This window comes from Carassius carassius, chromosome 12, assembly GCF_963082965.1.
Source record: "Carassius carassius chromosome 12, fCarCar2.1, whole genome shotgun sequence".
Lineage (NCBI taxonomy): Eukaryota > Metazoa > Chordata > Actinopteri > Cypriniformes > Cyprinidae > Carassius > Carassius carassius.
Genome location: NC_081766.1, coordinates 30,549,386 through 30,575,948, shown reverse-complemented (window position 1 = coordinate 30,575,948; position 26,563 = coordinate 30,549,386). Strand labels below are relative to the sequence as shown.

At 40.1% G+C, this 26,563-nt stretch overlaps 1 protein-coding gene across 1 annotated transcript in view; it reads left to right on the top strand.

The window, feature by feature from the left end:
- Nucleotides 1–10,057: 10,057 nt before the first annotated feature.
- Nucleotides 10,058–26,563, top strand: part of LOC132155210 (excitatory amino acid transporter 5-like) — a 31,118-nt gene continuing 14,612 nt past the window's right edge. The window contains exons 1-2 of the mRNA XM_059564073.1: nucleotides 10,058–10,436; nucleotides 17,086–17,165. Of these exons, the coding sequence (XP_059420056.1) occupies nucleotides 10,302–10,436; nucleotides 17,086–17,165 (215 nt within the window). The 5' untranslated portion in view covers nucleotides 10,058–10,301. The remainder of the gene's footprint in view (nucleotides 10,437–17,085; nucleotides 17,166–26,563) is intronic.

Sequence of the window (26,563 nt, the reverse complement as noted above, 5' to 3'; positions counted from 1 at the left end):
AATGATGCCGAAATCTCCGGAACAACTGTCTTACATGTGGCAAATACGGCTACTTCTAACAAAGCAAAACTAACACTCCTTGTTGAAATAACTGGACTTCATTTCCATGTTAAGCATGAAAGAAAAACTTCACATATTGATTGCATATATATATATATATATATATATATATATATATATATATATATATATTGCATGATCTGGAAATTATAAAGTCATAGCTGACACTTAGACGACTATAATCAGGCGCTGCAGTTTCTAGTCCAGTATTTTGAGGCTGCTGTAAGCAGGGCTGGACTGGGACAAAAAATCGGCCCGGGCATTTTTGCCCAGACCGGCCCACTATATGATCATAAACACCACCCATCTTTGCACGCCCTACATATATGCATACCAACTCCTATTCATTAAAACCACTAATGCCATGTAATGAGTGAGTATAGGAACGAGTGAGAGTTAACAGATGAAATAAGTCAAAATTGTATATTTATTAATACAGTTGAACTACACTCCACAGCGGTGAATCCTAAAACAAGCTATAAGCGGCTCTGGCATAGCAATACCAGTGTTTCTTACAGGATTTTTATTAAAACTATGGTGGTGTGTCGTCGGTCCTTCTAGGGGGGTTCGGGGCATGCCCCCCGTGAGAAAATTTTGTGCATTTTAATGTTAAATTCATTAATCTGATGCACTTTGAGAGTTCAAAATTAAAAGCTCCAACCCATATTCAGTGTGCAAATTAAACAAAGAAAAATTCAAACCTCTTTTAGTTACAGTGTCTATTTACATTACTAATAATAATAGTTATAATATTAATCCAATGACAGTAATAGCCATATTTTGTAAAACAAATGCACAAAAAAATAAAGGAAACTTTCTTAATTAGTTGTACCAATTTCTATACTTGAAAGAGATAAGCACATGATCTTTTATTTTGACAAACTGCATCAAGCTTTTATTTTGGCGGAAAACATGGTTTACAAACGCCTCTTATTAAATTTCTAGTGAATTGCGGTAATCGTCAACTATGCAGATGTGGAAATAATCTACACTCATGACATGGCCTCAGTGTTTTGAAAGTAGTTATGCTTACCGCAGGCTCTACACTTTCTCATCTCTCTCCTGATCCTCCGTCCTCACTATCATCATCTGCCACAGGAGCTGATGAAGGTCAGAAAACATATATTTTGACACAGTTTACAGTGTCTGCTTTAAGGGCCTGGTTCTATTTTTTCACGCTATTTATCTGCACATTCCTTGCGTTTCTTCTCCAACTTTTTTTACAGATACACACTGACACTGCTGCCGCTCGCTCACTCGTTTAAAGTTGTGATTGGGCCAGCCCAGTGTCAATCAAGAAAAGAGCCAATGGGCCGCTGATCTACGTGTTTCATGGGCTGGTCTGTCAGAAAAAAAAACTAACACTGACTTTGACCAATGCATTACACCGGCACAAATCCAGCGCCGCCAATTAAGCAAAACAAAACAAAACAAATGGGCCGCCGATGTACAAATTTTATGGGCCGTTTAAAAAAAAAAAAAAAAAAGTATGAGTATGAGATATCGGCCCAAAAAGCACGTCGGCCCACCGGGCAAATGCCCGGTATGCCCAATGGCCAGTCCAGCCATGGCTGTAAGAAAGGACTGACAGAGAGCCAATAATTATAACACACACTGAACATGTGCAAATAAATTTAAATTAAGTCCCGCCGACTCGAGGGGCTAGCCTATGTGTAGCCTAAATTTCCTGAAAAAGCCTGAGACCCAGCATACAAAAAGGGGTTTTCATTTAAACTTTTGTCCACTACAGCATAACACATATTCAAAAATTATATAAACAATTCTAATTATTACATTATATATTATAGCCTATAGCTATCATATAGAATGTATTTCTTTCTGACATTTGATATCTAAGAAAAACACATTTGATGTAGCCTACAACAGTGTCATGCATAAACTCAGAGATGTAATTAAAACTTATTTCCTGGCAATTTTATGTGTCTATTAAGATGCGGTCACGTGTCTCTTATCAATAGTCTTTGAAGCAGTGGCGTGCACAGACCACCGGAGGGACCGGGCGAAATGGCGTGACAGCGGCACACGGACAGGTGGGGGGGGGGGGGATTGGTTTGTGTTGAATGGGTTTGTTCCCCCTCGGCTAGGGGTGGGCGACATTGCAAAAAATCTAGATTTTGTTTTTAGAAATACCATGATTTTATCACGATTCTTTGTCATGTTGGTTTTTCTAATTTTGTATTTGAGCATTACATCCAAAACTAATTTCCCTATTATAAAGACAAAACATTTTAAAGGTCTGCATATTGTACACTTTTCTGGAGTTTTATTTTAGGTTTTGATGTCCTTAAAAATATATATTTGCGGTATAATTACCAAAAACCATATTATATATATTATATACTTTATATATATATATATATATATATATATATATATATATAGAGAGAGAGAGAGAGAGAGAGAGAGAGAGAGAGAGAGAGAGAGAAAGAGAGAGAGAGAGAGACGTTATTTCAGGGTCCAATAGGTTGCTGGTTTCTGTGCAAGTCATTGTCATTGAGTCAATGACAGATTATCAATGTATAATTTTGAAGTATATTTCCTATATTATAATTATTATTATTATTATTATTTTGTTCAATAATTTAATTTAGATGTGTATTTCTATTTTTTTCTGCCCTTTTTAAATATTTTTCATTCATAAATTCATTTAAAACAACAACAAAAACGAGTAACAAAATGTACAATAAAGTACAATCAAATCCTTATATTTGTCAGGGTTTTGCACTGACACTGTTTGTCTTGTGTTTTTCTTTCTTGTGTCTATGTCTTGTTCGAGCACATGGCCTTGTTTTCCTTGTCCGTGTGCTTCCTTAGCCCCTCCTCCTTGTTTCCTCTTTACCACACCGTCTTGTTAGCCTAGTTGGTCTAATTGTGCTCACCTGTCCCTCATGTATTTTTCTCCCTATTTATAGTGCACCTTTCCCTTTTGTGTTTGCTGGTCTGTGGTCATTCTCACACCCTCTGTATCTGGCTGAATATGTGTCTGTGTCTCCCTGTCTGGTTGGTCTTGTGCCCTTGTTTTGTGTAGTCCTTGTAATTTCATGTTCTTGTCTTGCTCCTTGTTTTAGCAATTTGTTTGTTCTTGCTTTTATTTGTAATTTAGGTTGGGGGTTCGATTCCCCGGGAACACCGGTAAAAATTGATAGCCTGAATGCACTGTACGTGGCTTTGGATAAAAGCGTCTGCTAAATGCATGTGTTTTTTTTTTTTTTTTTTTTTTTTTTTTTTAGTTCTTATAGTCTTGATTCTTGGTTTTGTTTGATTCAGAGTTGGTTAAATTGGTAATTTCTTATTTTGCTACTTAACCTTTTTATTAGTTCACTGGATTTTTCTTTGTATTGAGTTTAATTTGTTTTTTGTGGAGCTTTGTCCTGTCTAGTCTTGTGTTCGAGTTCCTGACCTGTCCCCATGTGTCCTGCCCTGGTTCTGCCTGCCTGGCATTTGGTCCGTCTCAGAGTCTGTGGTCAACAAGTTTCTGAGCTCTGCTCTATGGTGCCTTGTGTGGTCTTCTCTATCAGCCTAGTTTTACACTTACATTTTATTCATTTAGCTGGCGCTTTTATCCAAAGTGACTTACAATTGCTATATATGTCAGAGGTCGCACACCTCTGGAGCAACTAGGGGTTAAGTGTCTTGCTCAGGGACACATTGGTGTCTCTCAGCGGATTTGAACCTGGGTCTCTCACACCAAAGGCATGTGTCTTATCCACTGCGCCAACACCACCCTTTTCTCTTGCTGCCCCCTCTGTTGCCAAAGTATTCTGCCAGTTGTTTCCTGAAGCCTTCCCTAGCTGTTGTGGTATCTTGTGCACTTCAGCACCCTCTTGTATCAGTCTTTTGTCAATAAACTCTTGTTATATCTCCCTGCAATTGGGTCCTCCTTCCTAGATCCCTGACGATATTGTGATCACATTGCACTTGAATCGAGGTAAATGTGTAATCTGCCGATTGTCCTGCAGGTGACCACATAAATCTGTTTTCTTCCGATGCACTTAGGGCTTTATGATTACTCCAGAGCACTCGTAGATCTACAATGATTTTCAAGTGCTACTTAAGTTACAATGCTTTTGGGAAACAGATGGTAATGTTACAATCAGTCATACGATCATTTCTATGAACTTCTTGGGCTTACGAAACTTTTTATAAACTCAGGGCAATTTTAGCCTAATATTCATGAGCCTCTCTTCTGATTGTCCTGTTGTTTCCTGAGTGATGCACGGTCAGGCCAACCACAGGTCACTAGGGTCAGCCGAGACCACAGCGCTAGCTGGAGGCAGCACACTCAAACTAGTGTAGATTCGGCTACGTAAGGAGCTTAAAATATCATCTTGTGACGTTGGGTGCCAGAATCGAGGTAATGCAGCCTAAAATTTTAAATTTGATCACATATCTGCTGCCACTGCGAGGAGGTGATTGTGTTATTCTGACAACTTTACAGAAGTCACAGCAGTTCATGAAAAATCATAACTCTTTATGCAAGCTGTGTGCATTTTATTGTGGACTCACTATTTTGAAATGTATATGGTAGTTAAATAGCCCCTAAACCACAGTTATGAAAAAAGCCAGGAAATTTCAAATTTGACAATATGGGACTTTCAAGATAACAAAATTTTCATTTTTAGGTTTAATTTTTTAAGAAAAATTATGAAATGTTCCAGGTTTTATCAATTATATTTTCAGGTACAATAGGTGTATTAAGCAGGAGCAATAAAAAAATGTAATGAACAAATACAAAAAAAAAAACACTATATACATTGATCCTTTGAAAACAACTGTATTAAAGTTTTCATTCAAGAGTCTTGAGTAATTTTTCTCTTTGTGTTTGGTGTTATTAACATTAAAATAATGAATTACTCAAAAAATAAAATAGGCTAGTGTTTTATTTTTAGAACTTCATGTACTCAAAAGTTGTTTTAAACCTGAATGAGTTTCCTTCTTCTGCTAAACATAAACTCTGTTTAAGAAGGTGAAACGCCTAACAGTTTCAACAGTTTCTTTTTTCTCCATCAAAGTCAATGTGGACCATGCAACTGTTTGGTTATCCAGATTCTTCAAAATGTCTTCAATGTTCAGCACAATAAATAAATTAATATAGGTTTGGGATAACGTGAGTAAATAAACAATGACAGAAATTACAGTTTGGGGGTGAACTATCCCTTTAATTACAGTCGACAGCATGTTGCCTACAGTACACTCATCTAATATACAGATATGCGTCTGTTTATTTCAGTTGTTTACTTTCATTTTAGACATAACCTACTGAGTCTATACATAAACCTTGTGTGTTTTGAAAGCATTACTACAAAACATAACTTTTAGTAATCAGGCACACTTTGACAGGCTTTTTCATTTTCTTTCGCACGGATGCAAATGAAACGAATTAAACGTTTAAATAACCACTAAGGCTTTAAAGCAGATGCAAAGCAAAAAAAAAACAAAAAAAACTTTTGTGATTAAATGCAGTGTCCCGTGAGAGTAACTCTACCGCTGAGTTAACACTGATGTTAATGTATGTCGCTGTATATTAATTCGGCGGCGCCAGAATTGCAGCTGATAGAATGTGCGCTGCAGCACAATACAATGATATTTCTTCAAAAGCAGATTGTGGAGACATTTTGTATCATTTATGATTAAAAATCTTTATATCGCACACCCCTACCCTTGTCAGAAATTGCGGAGCAGGGGCAGAACGAACCGCAAGGGCACTTACGCATCTGACCTCAAAGGGACTGGGGCTCGAGCCACCCTAAAGGGTGGGGTCTAGTTGTGTTTTTTTGTTTTTGTTCTTTGATGAGAGGCTTAATAACAGCAAGTTTCAAGGTTTTGGGGACATATCCTAATGACAGTGACAAATTAATAATAGTCAGAAGAGGATCTATGACTTCTGGAAGTACCTCTTTTAGGAACTTATATGGAATAGGGTCTAACATACATGTTGTTGGTTTAGATGATTTAACAATAAGTTTATACAATTCTTCCTTCTCCTATAGAAAAAATTAAAATAAAAATAGCACTGGCTTCCTGTTAGTTTTCGTATTGATTTAAAAATTATCATGCTCACTTATAAGGTCTTAAATATTTTGGCTCCTCAATATTTGTGCAAACTTTTAACTTCCTGCACGTGCTTAACCACGTGCTCTACGCTTTTCTGAAGCTGGTCTTTTAACTGTTCAAACAACTCTGAAAGTATGCGCGATCAGGCTATCTCTTCTTTGGCTCTTAACAGAGGTGGGTAGAGTATCCAAAAACTGTACTCAAGTAAAAGTAAAAGTACTTCTAGAAATATTTACTCAAGTAAAAGTAAAAGTACTAGTCTTGAATAGTTACTTGAGTAAGAGTAAAAGAGTATCGGATAAAAAATCTACTCAAGTAGTTAGTTAGTTACTTTGGGTCATATATACTGAGCCTATTTTTATTTAGATATATAGATAAAATGTATGTAATGTATGTGTGTGTGTATAAATGTATATATTTCATCATCCTTTACTCCAATTTATGTAATTTATTATAAAAGCTTGTCTGTTTACTTAAGTAACAGATATAGGTGTCATGCCATAACATATTTTTAATACGACTGACTTTATATTAAATGTGAATTTAACATTGAAAGTTAATGTGATTTAAATATTGCTACTAATCTTTCATTGTTCAGAAAGAGAGCAAATAACATTTACATTATTAAAGATAATTTTCACTGACAGTCTAGATTTCAATCACTCTCAGAAACTCCCATTAAAATCACTGAAACTGTTAACACTCTGAAATCAATATCTTAATTAAAGATTCGTACACACATCTGCACTTTGTTGTTTCTGACGAGAGAATTCACCAGAAAGAGGTATTCAGTCAGTGAGCGAGTGAAGGAAGCACCGGCATTTTAGCGATGACTCATCTGAACGCCTCTGATTGGCCAAATGCTTTAATAAGCTCAAAAGAATCATGTGTGATTTGTTATAATGCGCAGCGCTGTATAAACGCATCTATCTCTGGCTCAGCGCCAGCAAGCGATCACAGATCTGAATTTAGCAGCTGACTTGCACCAGTGTGATTGTATTAAAATTAATAAAATCTTAATCGGCTATTTTTTGTCTTTTAGAAGCTGCATTCAACTTGACTCCCCTCTGTTATAAGCCACACACGTACAACAAACTAATGTCACAGTGGTATCGTGTACTGTAATCGAATGTAGCCCAAGTTATTACCTGTTAAACAGTAGACAGCACACGCGGTGTTTATCTAATAAGGATCTCCATCGCTAGCAAATAATATCCTTTGCAGATTTCAATTCAGTGCAGTTCCAGCCACGTTTTCAACGCTTTTCTAATATCAAATGATAGCCTATAGCGATGTCATCAGGATACACATACATCGGTAGGTGTATGTTGTGTCTCAATCTGATATCACTACCACAAATGGAAGAGGAATGTAGCACATGATTAGGTAAAATAGAGATAAACCAATAAAATACATATGTCTTAATTATTTATCACAAGATCAAGCTAAAGAAAACTATATAAAGCATTAAAACATTCACAAATATAAGCATATAATTTTACTTGAAGGTCATTGAGATGGGATAGGGTCAGACCATCTGATTAAGCAAAATAAAGTAAATGGTAGAAAAAGCACAGTATTAATGATCTTCTAAGAGAGCAGATGGACCTCTAGAAATCCACTAGAAATTAATCAGGGATCAGAAGTGGTACCATTTCGTGCCTAAATTAGTGATATCAAATAGAAACACATATTTGATTGGATAGACTGAGCATTTGTATGTTCTCCATGGCCTTTTGTGTGGTCCTAAGAGTAATCTTAGTAATCTTGCCTTTTTCTGAACATATAATACCCATGCTATTCTACCCGTGTTGTTCAAGCAGAAGGAGTAGTCACTGAAAATATCATAGTTTTATGGGAGACAAGTCAATTTTTTGAGCTCATTAAACTTTTGGGATTATTAAATTATTTGTATTCTTAAAACAATTAAACATCATTATACATAATTATACATAATTATACATAATTATATATATATATATATATATATATATTCATACACACACTTTAAGGAAAAAATGAAAATGTACTGATGATTTTCTGCCAGTACATTATCTGTTAGATTTACAGATGATTCCTTTAACCCTAAACTCTATACAATGTGTAATTCAAATAAAACACCTGTGATAAATAAATATTGAAAGTTTTTTCATACTAACAGCACATTGGAACCCATTTTTATTAACTTTGTTTTTTTTTAAGTGTCTATATACTTTGCAATTTGAACAATGTATCATAAATTTAGTTCATTCAATTACATATTCTTTTCTTTTTTCATTATGTTTATGAAAATGAGCTGTAAATAATGTCACAATGCAAAAAATAGCTGTTTTTTATTTTAATTATTTTTTATTTGTATTCATTAATTGATTGATTTACTTATTTTTTGTGTGTGCAACACATATTGTATAATTCTTTGAATGCCCATAGTTGTGGAGTTAATTATTTGATTAACAACTCTTTAAATATGTTTCCCCCGAATCGTGATCACGAGATGAGATTTGCATTATAAATGATCCCAACATTTGCTGTCTTGAACTTGCATACAAACTGAGTTAATACAAAAAAAAAACCTACTAAAGATGTCACTGGGGCAGTACCTTTTCAAAAGGCTACACCTTTGTACCTAAAGAGTCTATATTGGTACCTTAAAGGCAGTGTTTGGAATAACGGCGTTTAAAAGAACGGCGTTAGGTAACGACGTTATTTTTTCAGTAACGGGGTAATCTAACTAATTACTTTTCCCGTCGTTACAACGCCGTTAATGTTACTGAACGTTAAATGCGGCGCGTTACTATGCATTGATTTAATATGCAATCCGAACGCACCCCTGGCTCACACAGCGAGTGAGCAGGTGGGTTAATAACGAGATAAGCGATTATGATTGGCTAAGGCAGAGGCATTTGTTTCATGGTAGCCAATCAGAGCCAGTGTTTTTACACACACGCGCCAGCGGCGCCAAACACACACAGTCACACACACGCAACATCTACACAGAGATTCGCAGCAGCAGGAGAAATGGCGATGAAAAGTTGGCATTTTCAAGGTGGAGATATAAGCACTACTTCAAATTCATTGTAGTCAAAGGCAAGAACGTGCATGTAATGTGTGACACACGCATCTACAAAGCTAGTGGCCAAAAACACTTTTCTTACAAAGAGTGCAGGATAAAACTCTTGCTGTCTGTTGACGTGCAATAAATCTCGAAAGTTATGTACGAACACCTGTCTGTTCTACTTATTTAAACTACCTGTGAAAACTGCTAAAAAAAAAATTCTTTGACATATAGCAACTTTTTTTTTTTTTTTACAGAAACGCAAATAGTTACTTTCCCTGGTAACGAGTTACTTTTATTATAGAGTAATTCAGTTACTAACTCAGTAACTTTTTGGAACAAGTAGTGAGTAACTATAACTAATTACATTAACGTTCCCAACACTGCTTAAAGGTACAAATTATTACCTAAAGTGTACATATTAGTACCTAAAATGTACTTTTGAAAGCGCACCACAGTGACAGCTCTTGTACCTTTATAGTGTATATGGGCTTAGACACTGTTTCCCATCATCCACTGGAGGGTGCAGAATCCCACTGTCAAACACATACAGTACCTGCAGCCACTGATAGAGCCACCACAACCTTTGTCCACATTTGCAAACTCTGTCTAAACCCCCTGCTGTGTAACATCTACATTGACTCATGTCACTTCCTTCATCTTTTTTTTTTTTTAATACACGTACATGAAACATCCCCTTTCCAATTGTTCAGAGATCTTCAGATCTGCTTTATGCAGTGCGGCTCTAATAGGATCGCTGGTATTAACTTCTGAGACAAAACTGCCAGCTGTCCCAGAGCCCCCTATTGGCCAAGCTGAAGTACAGGGTAAGGGGGTGTGATGGGGCAGAACGAAGAGAGACTGAGAGAGAGAGAGAATGGCAGTGTGTTAGTAAATGGAAAGGGTGATGGGATTTAGTAGTGACCAACAGTGGATTGACAAATGCTTTTTCTTGGAGGGACCTTCATTACCACCATTACTACCTTCCTAATTTACTTCTTCATTCTCTGCATGTCTGTTTCTTTTTGCCCCCTCGGGACATCTTTGCTCTCAGGTCAGGGTGTTTAAACATATGGCTGATTGAGCCAGCAGCAGACGTGGACGTCTCACCATGGCGTTGGGTGCGGTGTGGAGCCGCATTAAAAATGTGTGCAAACAGAACGGCCTCCTCATCTTGTCAGTATTGGCCGTGGTTATTGGATGCTTGCTGGGCTTCTTTTTGCGCTCCAAACACCTCTCTGAGCAGGTTAGTTTTGATTTCCTGCACCTCCTGAACCAATAATAGTTATTGTTTCCATCTTTCCTGCAGTGTCTCAACTTTCCTTTCATCTGACATTAGTTATTGGCAAGGATTAATTAGCTGAAGTGAGATAGGTAGATAGCAGTTGGAGATAGGTAGTATTATTATTGACATAATGCACTATTAAAATTGTTTAAAAATATATATTTAAAAAATAAAAGCTAATACATTTGGATTTAGAGTTTTGTTTTAAAGTCGGTCCAAAGTGTTTGTTTGTTTGTTTGTTTATTATGTATTATTATAGTCAGGTATAGAAGATATTAATAAAAAAAAAAAATGAAAAAAAAATGTTGCCTTACGCTTGTTTAGTTTGTTAATAATTTTATCTATGAGCTTTAAGTCTTGTCCACATCCAGATTATTCTGGTCAAAATTCAGATGTACAACAGTGCTGCTGGTTAGATGCGGAGATGAGTGACTGCTTAACTGCATAAATCATCCACGATAATAATAATAATTAATTGCATGAACTTGTTCAGACTCTGTTAATAGACAAAAATGACACATGTGATCAGTTGATAATCAATATTGAAAATTGATTACTTAATTGAGTTGAAGTTTGTCACTATATTTTCAGTCAGATATTAATATTTACCAACGAGCTCTGGCATCCCTGTTCGTTCAGATTACGCCACATGGCAGCTTTACAGACTTTACATGACCCGAGTCAGGGATGCCAGTGGCAGATGTTTTTATGTTAGCATTAGCAAGAAGCCATTTATCAGCACTGATCATGATGCTACTTGGACAGTGGCCCTGATCTGAGCTTCACGTGTCCCTGCCCCCTCCTTAATGCAGGCTTATAAGCGCATTAACACCAGCACCATGTCTCTCAGCTCCCTTCAAACACAGTATGGTCTTCAGTAAGTCTTTCTCTTGCTTAAAGGCTCTTTTTCAGCAACACTCTTGGGCTGCAGTATTTGTATGTAGTGCTATCTTAAACTGAAGAGACATGATGATATTGGACAATTTGGATTATAGTAGAACAGTTTTTTTTTTATGAACTAATAATGAAATTGAAAGGACTGTATTATCAAAAGTCATTAAACAGCCACTGTCATCCTGTTTAAAATAAAACACCTGTTTTTATGTAAATTAAGCATATTATAGATTGTGACTTATCAACAAAATAAGTCCACATGATCCACAGAAAGTTGTTTAAAAGAGACATTTCTATATGTTTTACATTGATAATTAGTGCTCACAGAACTCACGGTTTGGATTTTAGTGCAAATTTTGAGACACAGATCAGATCATTTTTTTGTATCAACAAGAAAGAAAGAAAAAAGTTGCTTTCCATTTACTACTTAAAGCACACTTTAAGTACTTCTTCAGTACCTCGGCAAAAATAAAATAAAAATAACAGGTCTAACAGTAATTATGTGTAAAATAATACTGCAAAGTCCTCACTGTATAAATTGAATATAGATTGATCTTTGTGAAAGATGTTGTGATAAAGTTCGTATGGCAGAGAAGGAAGGAGACCAGGGTCGGCGTACTGAGGCTCGTGGGAACTTTATTACACTGAATCCAAGAACGGAAAACAAAGTCGCGCCACATGCGCATAAATCATAACATTGATACTTTCAGGCACTCTCTTTCTGTCGGTCGTTTCCTCCCACGAGTCCTCAGGTCTCTCCCTTGTCTCTGGTTCCCAGCTGGCTTAAATACTGCTTCCCCACGCCAATCACTGCAATGAGAAGCAGGTGTCACTTGTCTCCCACTTAACTCACTTACCACCGCTGATCTCCTCACTCTCTCTTCCGTCGCAGACCTCGCTAAACCACACCTCCCCTGCCACATACCCCCACCGCCCGACTCAGGCTGGGGAGCCATCCGGCCTGCAGCCCCCCCCCCCATTCCTGGAGAGGAAGTCGGCCACAGCCATCTGCGCCCCCGGCCTGTGAATCACCTTGAACTTAAATGGCTGTAAAGCTAGATACCAACGGGTGATTCGCGCGTTGGTATCCTTCATGCGGTGGAGCCACTGGAGGGGCGCGTGGTCCGAGCAGAGGGAGAACTCCCGGCCCAGGAGGTAGTAACGAAGGGTGAGGACCGCCCACCTGATGGCCAAACACTCCTTTTCTATGGTGCTGTACTTAGCCTCTCTCTTAGAGAGCTTCCGGCTAATGTACAGCACCGGGCGATCCTCCCCCACCCACCTCCTGGGACAGGACCGCGCCCAGCCCCCTGTCCGACGCGTCAGTCTGCAACAAAAAGGGGAGAGAAAAGTTAGGAGAGTGCAGGAGCGGTCCACCACACAGGGCAGCCTTAACTCGGGTAAAGGCCTGTTGGCACCGCTCCGTCCATTGAACCGTATCTGGTACCTCCTTTTTAGTGAGGTCAGTCAGGGGGCTAGTGAGGTCCGAATAACCAGGAATAAATCTCCTATAATATCCCGCCAGCCCCAGGAACTGCCTCACCTACTTTTTGGTCTTGGGTCTGGGGCAAGTCGCAATTGCTGCCGTCTTGTCAATTTGGGGACGCACTTGCCCATGACCCGAGTGGAAGCCCAGATACCTTACCTCCACCCGCCCAACCGCGCACTTCTTCGGGTTGGCCGTTAGCCCCGCCCGTCTCAGCGCCTCGAGGACAGCCCTCACATGCTCCATATGCCGCCGCCAGTCGCCACTATAAATGATAATATCATCCAGGTAGGCGGCGGCATATGCAGCATGCGGGCGCAGCACTCGATCCATGAGACGCTGGAACGTAGCGGGGGCCCCGAACCAGCCGAACGGAAGCATCACAAATTGGTGTAAACCAAACGGCGTGGTGAAGGCTGTTTTTTCTCTAGACATGGGAGATAAGGGGATCTGCCAATATCCTTTTGTCAAGTCCAATGTCGAATAAAAGCGAGCCGTACCTAACCGATCGAGCAACTCGTCAATCCGTGGCATTGGATAAGCATCAAATTTTGACACTGCGTTCACCCTGCGATAGTCCACACAAAATCGCACCGAGCCGTCCGTTTTAGGGACCAAAACAATCGGGCTCGCCCAATTACTGTGGGACTCCTCGATTACTCCTAACCCCAGCATCGCCTCTAATTCTGTCTGAACCACCTTTTTCTTGTGTTCAGGTAATCTATATGGCCGGCTGCGAACCACCACGTCCGGCTCTGTCTCAATATGGTGCTGAATCAGATTAGTACGACCAGGTAGAGGCGAAAACACGTCTGCAAATTCGGACTGTAACTGTCCAATGTCAGTGAGCTGCGTGATGCCCTCCCGGGGCCAGGGCGAGGGATTTTTCTTTAATGATCGCCTCTGGCCCGAGATCCTCCTCTCTGCTCACTGCCGTCGCTAGCAACACTGACTCCTCTTCGCTCCATTTTTTAAGGAGGTTGAGGTGGTAAATTTGCCTGGAGTCGCCTCTGTCTGTTCGTACTACTTCATAATTGAGATCGCCTATTCGCTGTGTGACCTCAAAGGGTCCTTGCCACTAATATAATAATTTGGAGCTGGAGGTTGGCAGTAATACGAGCACTTTATCTCCCGGTGCAAATTCTCGGAGCTTAGTTCCCCTGTTATACAGCTGGCTTTGTCTGCCCTGGGCCTGAAGCAAATTCTCCATTGAGAGCCGCCCCAGTGTATGGAGTTTTGCTCTCAGGTCCATGACATACTGAATTTCATTTTTGTTATCCGAATGTCCGTCCTCCCAAGTTTCTTTCAGGACGTCCAGCACCCCGCGGGGCTGGCGTCCGTAAAGAAGCTCGAAGGGGGAAAACCCCGTGGAGGCTTGGGGGACCTCACGCACAACGAATAAGAGGGGCTCTAGCCATCTATCCCAATTTTTTGCGTCTTCTTGTACGAATTTACGAATCATTGTTTTCAAAGTGCGATTAAATCGTTCGACCAGTCCGTCTGTTTGTGGGTGATAGACGCTGGTCCGTACCGCTTTAATGCCCAATAATTCGTATAATTCGCGTAACGTGCGTGACATAAACGCGGTGCCTTGGTCCGTGAGAATCTCTTTTGGGATTCCCACGCGGGAGATTAAACGAAACAGGGCGTCCGCCACACTCTTCGCCGAGATATTGCAGAGCGCCACTGCTTCGTGATATCGTGTTGCATAATCCACTATGACTAACGCAAAACGATGTCCCCGTGCGGATCGTTCTAATGGCCCGATGAGGTCCATACCAATTCGTTCGAAGGGGACCTGCACTAGAGGTAGAGGGCGCAACGGCGCTTTTGGGGTGGCCGGTGGGTTCACCAACTGACATTCCCGACACGACGCGCACCATCTGCCGTTCTCGTGAATGCCCGGCCAAAAAAATCGGGTCATTAGACAATTTAGCGTGGCTGTCATACCTAAATGCCCCGCCATTGGATTGCAATGTGCCGCCTGGAAAAGCATTTCCCGACGGCTCTTAGGTACTAATAATTGGGCCGTATCTTCCTTTGTCTGAGCGTCATGGGTCACTCGATACAACCGGTCCTTAATAACGGCAAAATACGGATAAGAGAGCGCGCGGTCAGGATGGAGGACCTGCCCATCGATGGAACGGACCTGCTCGAATGCATATTTAAGGGTCTCATCCTGGGACTGCTCCAGGGGAAAGTCATCGCGACTGGAAAGGTTTAGCCTCGCCAACTCGCTCGGTTCCCCTGAAGCTTCCCCACTGGGTCCGGGTACAGATTCTCCCACCTGAGCGCACGCCCCGCCAACCGGGCCTCTCTTTTTCCCAGAGGCATCCACTGTTAAACACCCCAATAATTGTTCAAAAGCTGGCCAATTGGTACCCAAGATTAGTGGATGCCGGAGGCGCGGACTAACGGCCACCTCCACATAATGCTTTTGTCCCCTAAATTTGATGCCTATGGTTTTTATGGGGTATTCCACTATATCCCCGTGCACACACCTCACCTTAACCACGCGGCCCGTATCCAATGCCCCGGATTGTATCAGGCTTTGATGGATGGAGGTCTGGTTACAACCTGAATCCACCAAAGCCTGATAGGTACCCCCCTTAATACTCACGGGTATTTGGTACAACCCGGCTTGATCGGGGGCAGCCTGCGGGTCGTCCGGGATCCGGACCCACGTCCCCACCTCCATAACCGGGCACCGGTCCACGAAATGGCCCGGATCCCCGCAACGCCAGATGGCCGGCCCAGGCCTCCCCGCCACCCTAGTGGTTGGAAGTGGGTCAGGTGATTGACGTGGGGAAGCAGCTGGTAGCTCAGCCAGTCCCTCCCCGTGCGGCGGCCCCATTCCCCTGGCCGGACCCCGTGACATGGCGGCCGGCTCCGTCCCTGCTCTCCAACGGGGTGCGGCCCTCGGTGGCCCCGTGTACCGAGACCTGGGTAAAGGGACAGGCTTTGGAGGAAGAGGAGAGAGAGGGGGGGGGGAAGAGAGAGAGAGAGAGACAGATGGAAGGGGTTCGCCGACCCCGGAAAATGCCGCCAGCTGATCCTCCGCCAGTTGGATGGCCAGATCCAGCGACGCCGGCCAGTGGCACTGGACCCACTTAGCAGTCCTCTTCGGGAGTCGTGAGATGAACTGCTCCAGCACCACGGTGTTGATAATGGTCTCGGCGTCGCTTCCTCCGGCCAACAGCCATTTGCGGCAGGAGTCCCGGAGCTGCTGGGCTAAGACAAAGGGCCGGCCCGCTTCGGTCAGTTCTAGCGCCCGGAAGAGTTGACGGTGCTGCTCGGGGCTGAGGCCGACCCTTTGGAGCACTGCTCTTTTTAAGTCTGCATATACCAGGAGGTTCTGGACGGGCAGTTGTTGAGCAGCCTTCTGGGCCTCCCCTGACAGCAGCGGAATTATCCGGACCGGCCAGCTGTCCTCCGGCCACCCACACGCCTCGGCCGTCCTCTCAAACAAATCGAGGAACGCTTCCGGATCATCTGTTGGCCCCATCTTCGTAAGAGGCATGTGGGCAGCAGGGCTGGAACTGGGGGAGGCCGACCTCGTCCGAACCTCCCGGTCCAGCATGCTCCGGAACAGCTCGCGGTCCTCCCGCTGGACCTGCATCATTGCCTGAAACCGATGTTCGTGGTCGGCTCGCAGCTCCAGCAGGGCTTGATGTTGTTCCTGATGCAGGCCCGCGAGCGATGTAATGAGCTCCGCAAACGGCGTTCCCGATTATCCTGACGGGGGTTTGCATGGCGGCGTCGTTCTCCTTCCTTCCCGGGTTTCGGCACCAGTGTGATAAAGTTCGTATGGCAGAGAAGGAAGGAGACCAGGGTCGGCGTACTGAGGCTCGTGGGAACTTTATTACACTGAATCCAAGAACGGAAAACAAAGTCGCGCCACATGCGCATAAATCATAACATTGATACTTTCAGGCTCTCGCTTTCTGTCGGTCGTTTCCTCCCACGAGTCCTCAGGTCTCTCCCTTGTCTCTGGTTCCCAGCTGGCTTAAATACTGCTTCCCCACGCCAATCACTGCAATGAGAAGCAGGTGTCACTTGTCTCTCACTTAACTCACTTACCACCGCTGATCTCCTCACTCTCTCTCCCGTCGCAGACCTCGCTAAACCACACCTCCCCTGCCACAGATGTGTTTTGTTATTTCTTTAGCTTTAATAACAAACAGCTAAAGGTACTGTATTTATATGCTGTTGGTTCTGTTTCTCCTGAAGGAGGTGAAGTACTTCCAGTTCCCGGGCGAGTTGCTGATGCGGATGTTGAAGATGCTCATCCTGCCTCTAGTGGTTTCCAGGTAAGAGGGGACAACGTTTACTCATCCTTGAGATCCCTGTTTGTGAGAATCTTAATAACTTACACTGAATCTGAACCACTATGAATCTGCTACAATGAGAGAAAACATGAAATACTTACAAACAAATGTATGCTTTCTGTTATTAAGTGTAGATATTCCCGAGTTTGTTTTAAGAAAGAGAGAGTTTATAAGGGCTATTACTTTTGTCATCAGTTACTTATTGCTTTTTCAAAACCACATTTACCAAATACCATCAAAGCCAATATTGCCATACCAGTACAGATACTTATTTTAAATAGAATATTTCTGAGGATAAAAATGGCAATTATAGTCATTTAACATTATATTTGAAAGCCATTCTTTTTAACATTTAATATGCTTAATCAGGCACCTGCAGTTGTGGAACATGATAAATTTAACCAATACAAATTTTAACAGACTTACAACAAATCCATTACAATGAATGTCACGAACAGGTTTGTCGTTAATTAGAGCACCTGATAGATATTAATTTGGATGCTGAATTAAATCGCCAGCAATCTTTACTAACACTTATGATCATTTTTTTCAATATGCATTTGTATGAAAATAGCACATCACACTCTATATATGTTTACATTTATGCAAAGTGACACAAGTACATTGCATTCGCATTTTATCAGTTAATGCATTCCTTGGGAACTGAACACATGATCTTGGCATTGCTAGTGCCATGCTCTGCTGTTTAAGCTTTAGAAATGCTGTCCTTCAAATTATTTTCTTTCTTTTGTGGAACACAAAATAATATTTTTTAGAATGTATTTTTATGTATTTTCATCCATGAAAGCTCATGGTGATTTTTTTATTGGCAACCGGCAAAAATAATGTTAAAACCATAAAGTGACTTGTGCACTGTATTCACGTCTTTTAAATACTTATGATATATTAATGCAAACAACAGAGTAAAATTACAATTATTATCCTTTCAAACATGGTACCCCCAGATGTCAGTAAAATCATTGCTTCTTAAATAATTGATAAATTATAAATTTTTGTATACATATTCTTAAACAAAGTTATCGCTTGGCTTCAGAAGTCTTAGAATTAGTCACGTGGACTACTTTTATGGTTGTCTAACTCTTTTCTCCAATCTCTAATATCTCTAATAAATGAGGAAGAAAAGAGCAGTTCAGAAATTCTGCACAAAAAAAAAACAAAACAAAACAAAACAGAGATTGAGTAAATTATTACAGAATATTAATGTTTTCTGAACTAACCCTCTAAAACATGAAATTTGGTGAACTGCTAGTATTGGTTAAGGATTTAACAGCCATGCAGCTTGTGAAAGATCTATAATTTACAACCACAAAGATTGAATAAAATTATCCACACCAATGATCACATGCTGGATGTGCTACTTGCCTCCTATGATGCAGCAGTGTTTTAAAAGGAAGTTGATAGTCACTCCACACACACACTTCTTCCTGGGTCAGTGTTCCAGATGCCCAGCAAACACAAACACACACACTAGGAAGTCATTACGCAGGGTCAGGGTGGTTAATTACCTCTAATCTGAGGAAGCTAAGGATCAAATATGCACAGTAGATATCTCGTCAGACACCAAAGTAGTGCTTCCAAATATAACATCCAGTGACTAAATATAAAACATTTAGGCCTGTGTTGACCTAAATGTTAGTGCTTGTACTGTAGTAGCAAGCGGTAAACTGAATTAGGAAGTCAGAAATTCACATTTCCAAAAGTAGTGGCTCTCTTATCAAGAGAAACCAGATTATCTGATGAATGCACCCACCACAATCAAAGGCACTTTCTTATCCCTGTGTGTATTTCAGTACAATGCTGATCTTTAACCAATGGCCGAGCAGACACGCAGCCATACTGACGCAGAACAGTTTTAAAAGGTCACCTATATGGAATTCCATGAGATTATGGCATGCACTTTATTCTGAATCTAGTTTACACTGAAAGAAATTATTACAGTAAATCTAACATGACAATTCATGTAATTTTAGATACAGTTGGATTTACAGTTTTTGGAAGTGAAAAACCATACAGCAGAAATATATTTTTTTCTAGCCATTAAAAAAAATTATATATATAATTATATTATATAATTATATAATATATATGTTTAATATAAGTTGTAACAATGAAGTAAAATTCAATCAAATACCAAAATATATTTCAAAATGAATATCAGGGGCAAGAGAATACATTTCCAATATTACAGTATACTATATTTTGTCTAAATTCAAATATGAATGGAATAGCCTAGATTTTTAATGATTGATTCATGTAAATTATATTAGATAGATAGACAGACAGACAGACAGACAGACAGACAGACAGACAGATAGATAGATAGATAGATAGATAGATAGATAGATAGATAGATAGATAGATAGATAGATAGATAGATATATAGATAGATAGATAGATAGATAGATAGATAGATAGATAGATAGATTTTGCCCCCATTTTTCATGAGCTTCTATGTACACAAAAGGCATATTTCTCTGAAATATTGTTCACAAATCTGTCTAAATCTGTGTTGGTGAGCACTTCTCTCACCACTTTGTCGAGATAACCCATCCACCTCACAAGTGTGACATATCAAGATGCTGATTAGACAGCATGATTATTGCACAAGTGTGCCTTAGGCTGACCACAATAAAAGGCCACTCTAAAATGTGCAGTTTTACTGTATTAGGGGTCTGGGGGGAGGTGGGTTGCGTCCGAAATCCAGTCAGTATCTGGTGTGAGCACCATTTGCCTCACGCAGTGCAACACATCTCCTTCACATAGAGTTGATCAGGTTGTTGATTGTGGCATGTGAAATGTTGCTCCACTCCTCTTCAATGGCTGTGCGAAGTTGCTGGACATTGGCTGGAACTGGAACACGCGGTCGTATATGCCGATCCAGAGCATCCCAAACATGCTCAATGGGTGACATGTCTGGTGAGTATGCTGGCCATGAAAGAACTGGGTTGTATTCAGTTCTCAGGAATTGTGTACAAATCCTTGCAACATGGGGCCATGCATTATCATGCTGCAACATGAGGTGATGGTCGTGGATGAATGGCACAACAATGGGCCTCAGGATCTCGTCACGGTATCTCTATGCATTCAAAATGCCAGCAATAGAATGCACCTGTGTTCGTTGTCCATAACATATGCATGCCCATACCATAAACCCACCACCACCATGGGCCACTCTATCCGCAACATTGACATCAGCAAACCGCTCACCCACATGATGCCACACACGCTGTCTGCCATCTGCCCTGTACAGTGAAAACCGGGATTCATCTGTGAAGAGAACACCTCTCCAAAGTGCCAGACGCCATCAAATGTGAACATTTGCCCACTCAAGTCATTTATGATGACAAACTGCAGTCAGGTCGAGACCCCGATGAGGATGATGAGCATACAGATGAGCTTCCCTGAGACTGTTTTTGACAGTTTGTGCAGAAATTCTTTGGTTAAGCAAACCGATTGTTGCAGCAGCTGTCCGAGTGGCTGGTCTCAGATGATCTTGGAGGTGAAGATGCTGGATGTGGAGGTCCTGGGCTGGTGTGGTTACACGTGGTCTGCGGTTGTGAGTCCAGTTGGATGCACTGCCAAATTCTCTGAAACTCCTTTGAAGACGGCTTATGGTAGAGAGATGAACATTCAGTTCAAGGGCAACAGCTCTGGTGGAAATTCATTCAGTCAGCATCCCAATTGCACGCTCCCTCAAAACTTGCAACATCTGTGGCATTGTGCTGTATGATAAAATTGCACATTTTAGTGTGGCCTTTTATTGTGGCCAGCCTAAGGCACACCTGATGGTACATTCAGATGGAAGGTCAGAACTTGGCGTAAAGAGCATGAAAGCATGGATCCATCCTGCCTTGCCTCAATGGTTCAGGCTGGTGATGGTGATGTAATGGTGTGGGGGATGTTTTCTTGGCACACTTTGGGACCCTTAGTACCAACTGAGCATTGTTTAAACGCCACAGCCTACCTGAGTATTGTTGCTGACCATGTCCATTCCTTTATGACTACAGTTCACCCATCTTCTGATAGCTATTTCCAGCAGGATAATGCAACATGTCACAAAGCTCAAATCATCTCAGACTGGTTTCTTGAACATGACAATGAGTTCACTTTACTCAAATGGCCTCCACAGTCACCAGATCTCAATCCATTAGAGCAGCCTTGGGATATGGTGGAACAGGAGATTTGCATCATGGATGTAGCAACTGCGTGATGCTATCATGTTAAAGTGGACCAAAATCTGAGGAATGTTTCCAATACCTTGTTGAATCTATGCCATGAAGAATTAAGGCAGTTCTGAAGGCAAAAGTGGGTCCAACCCGGTACTAGCAAGGTGTACCTAATAAAGTGGCCAGTGTGTGTGTGTGTGTGTGTGTGTGTGTGTTTGTGTGTGTGTATATATATATATATATATATATATATATATATATATATATATCACAAATGGACAATTTATTTTTATAAATTATATGTAAATAAATATATTTTACGAATTTTTTTCCAAATGTTCCCATTTTGTGACACTTCACATTTGATGGGTTTTCATTTAAATATCTGTTTTCTTAGTTTTTTTCCTTTTTTTAGCATTTATCTATATTTTAGTACAAGTTTTATGTACCATCTTACGATGTTAAACTAATGTTTTCGCATTATTTTATAGTTGTGTGGTGTTGTTTTGTATTTGTGTGCATGACACTGCATACATATTAGTATTTACCTCCTCAGCTTGTGGAAAAGCTGCTTGTGACGAGCTTTAATTCATCATGAGACTTTCTCATTTTCACCTGTGTTTTTTGGTGGTTGTCAGTATATTAAAAGGTACAAAACAGAATTTAGTACTTTAGAATGTTGATATTATAACATTATATCAGTTAATGTGAGTTTATACATTTTTTTTTACAGCAAATTAAAAAATGTAAATTTTCCTGCCACATAATCCATAAAAATCAGCTTTGACCATAGCAGCCAGGCTTTTTTTTTTTTCATTGGTCTATAGGATGATTTAGATGTAATGCATTTGATAACATGGCACTATCGGAGCCCCAATCATATCCAAATCTTCATTTTCTCTTTACATTTTAATACATAGTTTACATTTGAATGCATAGATGTGCAGAATGTGGATCTGTACAGAGCATGATGCAGGACACATAATCCTCTCATATGTTAAAAAAGTCTGCTTTAAGACATCTTTTCATTTTTCATTTTGGCTGCTGAAATGATTGCATCTACATAGAGAAAAACAATCAAACATTTGCCTTTTTTTCAGCTCAGCTGCATCTCTGACGGCAGATTGATGAACCATATGGAATTAATTTCTTTAAAGTCTGTGATTTTTTGTTTTGTTTTGGTGTGTGGAGGACTTCTGAAATGCGGAGACAAGGTGCCCTCTTTGTGTTTGTTGTATTGGTTTGTAAAACTATGATCCAAATCTATTTGATATTTGAATGGTTTTCAGGTTAAATTCCATTTGCATATATAGCATGCATATTACAAGCATATTGGCTGTTTATTAGCACTTATAAAACACATGTTAATGCCTTATTTTAGATCCCTTAATCCAACATTACTACTAACTAACTATTAATAAGCAGCAAATTTGAAGTTTATTGATGCAAATGTCATAGTTAATTGTTAGTTAATCGTAAGAACTGGTCCCCTCACTAAAATGTGACCAAATATTTTTGTACGACTCCAGCTAAGGAGCACTAAAGTCTCATCAAGTTTTTATGCATTAGTAAATATTTTTTTAGGATTAAAAATATCTACAGTAATTAGTTCTACTAGTCAGTAATTTTATTACTACAAACTGTTGCTTGACCCCTGTAGTGAATTATTAATAACTTGATCATTAGTCAACAGATGTTTTATTTTTTATATTTTTTAGACAAGTTTTATCATTATATGTAGTAGTATTTAGTTTTATTTTTGTACTGTCAATTACTTTCAAAATTACTAAAAATTGTTCTTTAAACTAGATAGTAATATTTAATTGCCGTTATATTTGAATTTCATAAGAAGAGTCTCGCAAAACCAAGATCAAGAACATGTCCAGGCCATAGTTCACCAAAAAGTAAAACATGTTTTGCTTATGGGAAATGGACTTTAGGACCAATAATATGCACTTTAATAAGTCAAGCACAAAAACAACTCATTTTCATGATTGTAAAGTAAAAAAGTTTAAACTACAAAGTATTTGATAATACTGTGAATATTTAGTTTAAGTTGATATAAATAATATCTTTGTTTCTTAAGAGTTTTTCTCCTTCAGTGCGTCAGCGAGTCACTGTCCCCATAAGGCGTTATCTTAAAAATAATGTTATATAAATTGTTACACCGTTTACATTTCCTTTTATTATTTTGGCTCAAATGTGTGCTGAACATGTTTTCAAGCAATTCCCACACATGTATTTGTGTGAGTGTTTCTACTATATACTGTTGAGACTTTATCTGGCCTTTCCCATCTCCGGGCAGGATTAGGGTAATGCTCTTGTCAAACAGAGGTGCTTCACAGAAAGCTCCAGATGGTCTGGAAGTCCTGCTGGCCGCCTGTAGCAGAAACACATGCAGGGTCAGACAGCAAGTGGCTTAACACACATGTACATACACTATTAGCATACATGAGCACCTGCTGACGCACAACCAACAGTCAGTATACTATATTGCTAGAAAAGAAAACAAGAATGGAATATTAGACATGAACTATTGAGTGATTAAAGTAAATTAAATAGAATGAAGTCGTTAGAGTTGACTTGAAAATAATGATAAACACGGTTTACTCTGCTAAAGGAATATTCAGCACTGCAAAAAATCTTTTTCAGACTTAGTTTTTTTGTCTTGTTTTCCATTACAAATATCCTTTATCAAGATACATGTACTTGAGAAGCATAATGACCGAAGATATAAAGTTTTGCTTTGTATCAGAATGTATCAAAATAAAGTGAGTTTCTGTTTAAAATGAAAAACTATCTGCCAATGGGAGAAGAAAAATAACATCTCAGTTACAAATGTAACCCTCGTTCCCTGAAGGAAGGAACAGTGACGTCACGTCAGATGACCGATGAATTGGGACCTCGCTTAGAGAGATCTTAGAGAGATCTTAAAGAATCTTCTTAGAGTGTAAACTAAACTAGCCAATGGACATTGGCATGTGATTATTGCATCCAGCTGTCGCTGATCACAACGTGAGTATAAGTAGGCAGCTGGTGCAGCGCATATTCATGTTTTCACTGAGGAGCCGAGCCGGAAAGGCCGGCTGCTATGAGGTGGTCCAGAGCTATGAAAATATGAGGTCTACGTTCCCTCCTTTAGGGTATGAGGGTCACCATTCGTAACCAAGACGTTCCCTTTCGGTCACTCTCAACATAACGTCAGATGACTGATTAATTGGGATCCCTACCAAAGGGACATAGCTACTGCCCCTTCCAGTGACCTGCGGAAGCCACCAGTGCCCCTACTTTTTGGCGCAGACCAGAGCTTACCTCAAGAAGACCAGCTCCTGCTACAATGGCACTACCCACTCAGTAGGATAGGATAACACTGGGAAAATACCCGTTTCACTTGGAACAGGAACATTGCAGAGGTCCCAATAGAGTTCAAAATGTCTATGAATGCTTATCCCAATGCATCTTTTTAATATCAACATGGATATTAAAAAAAAAAAAAAAACAATTAAAACTTTATCTGCAGCCAGCACTAACTCATATATAAAATCAGCAAATTCTTTAATGAAGTCTGTATGGTGCTCTGGTGACCTGTATACAGTAGCCATTACAAACATCACAGGGGATTTATCATTAACACTTGTTTCTCTGGATAATGTTATATGAAGCACCATTACTTAAAACGAGTTATAATTGAAGCCCGCCCTCTGAGAAATACAGAAAATATTTTTTTATAAATGATAGCAACACCTCCCCCTTTGCCTTCTGGATGAGGCTCATGTTTACAACAGTAATCTTGGGGGGTAGACTAATTTAAAATAATGTAATCATCTTGTTTTAACCAGGTTTCTGTCAAACAGAGCACATAGGTTATGATCAGTGATCATATCGTTTACAAACAGTGCTTTCGTAGAAAGGGACCTGATATTCAATAAGCCAAGCTTTATCATTTGTTTATCCATATTACATCTGTTTTTTATTTGTTGAACATCAATTAAATTGTTACTCTTAAATTGGTTTGGACGTTTAAGAAACATGTCATGTCCATCTTGCGCATGTCAGCCAGACACAGCCAGAGATGGCACTCTTGGACCACTATAGTGGACATCGCACAGCCCAAAGACCACGCAGTGACCTTTGTCGCTTGTAGCGCGAGGTCTGTAATGGTGTTGAGTTCTTCTGGGTCATGACCACCCTCGTGCAGGTCCTTCAGTGCCTTGGCCTGATGAATCTGCAACAATGCCATGGCGTGTACGACAGAGGCAGCCTCTCCAAGGGCCGCATAAGCACTGCCAGTCAGGCCTGACGAGTACCTACAGGCCCGGGAGGTTGGTTCCTCAGAGGGAAATTCCTCACTTTCACCTTAAGTTAAGTCCACACTATGCCAGAGGTAGCGATGTAGTCACTCAGCTCCGAAGCAAAAAGCTGAATATTTGCTGCACCAGTTTCCTACTTATACTAACGCTGTGATCAGCAACAGCTAGATGCAATAATCACATGCCAATGTGCATTGGCTCGTGTAGCATATCAGACCTGAACCAGAAGAATTAAAGAGTCGATCAGGACCATGGTTGAAACATGAACCGAATTCCTCAGAAAGGCAACAGGATGTTGTAAATCAATTCCTAGTGCCAAAAGTCAGAAGCAAGATAACTAACCAAACATCACTTTCACAGCTTTCAACATTAACACTATTAGAACAATTATTGACAATTTCAATTTGGAAAAGAGATTGTCAAATTTGGGGCAAGTAATCAAAGAGATGCACAGTCTGACCCTCACATGTAAAGCCATAAGATCCTTTGATTGACTTCCCCCCCACCTAGCAGAACCAGACTGAAATTCCTAAGGGGACCTTTTAACCTCTGGTCTCCACAGAACATCCTTATGTCAGAGAATGGCACAAGAACTGTCTTTAATAAATGTAGATGCACCAAAATGAACTCAAAAGGACTTATAAATGAATATCAGTCCATTGCTTAACTCTATATTCATTTATATGTAACCCACACATTTGACTATCATGTTTCTAATCACTTATTGTGTATGTCTTTTTATGTCTTTGTATGCTTGAAACGTTTCTGACCATCAGTTATTTGTCAAATATATCATATTCTTGTTATAGGAATCATGTCCAAAATTATACCCTGCAAGAGCGGGAAAATTCGGACCACGTGCTTGATATGATAACATATGATT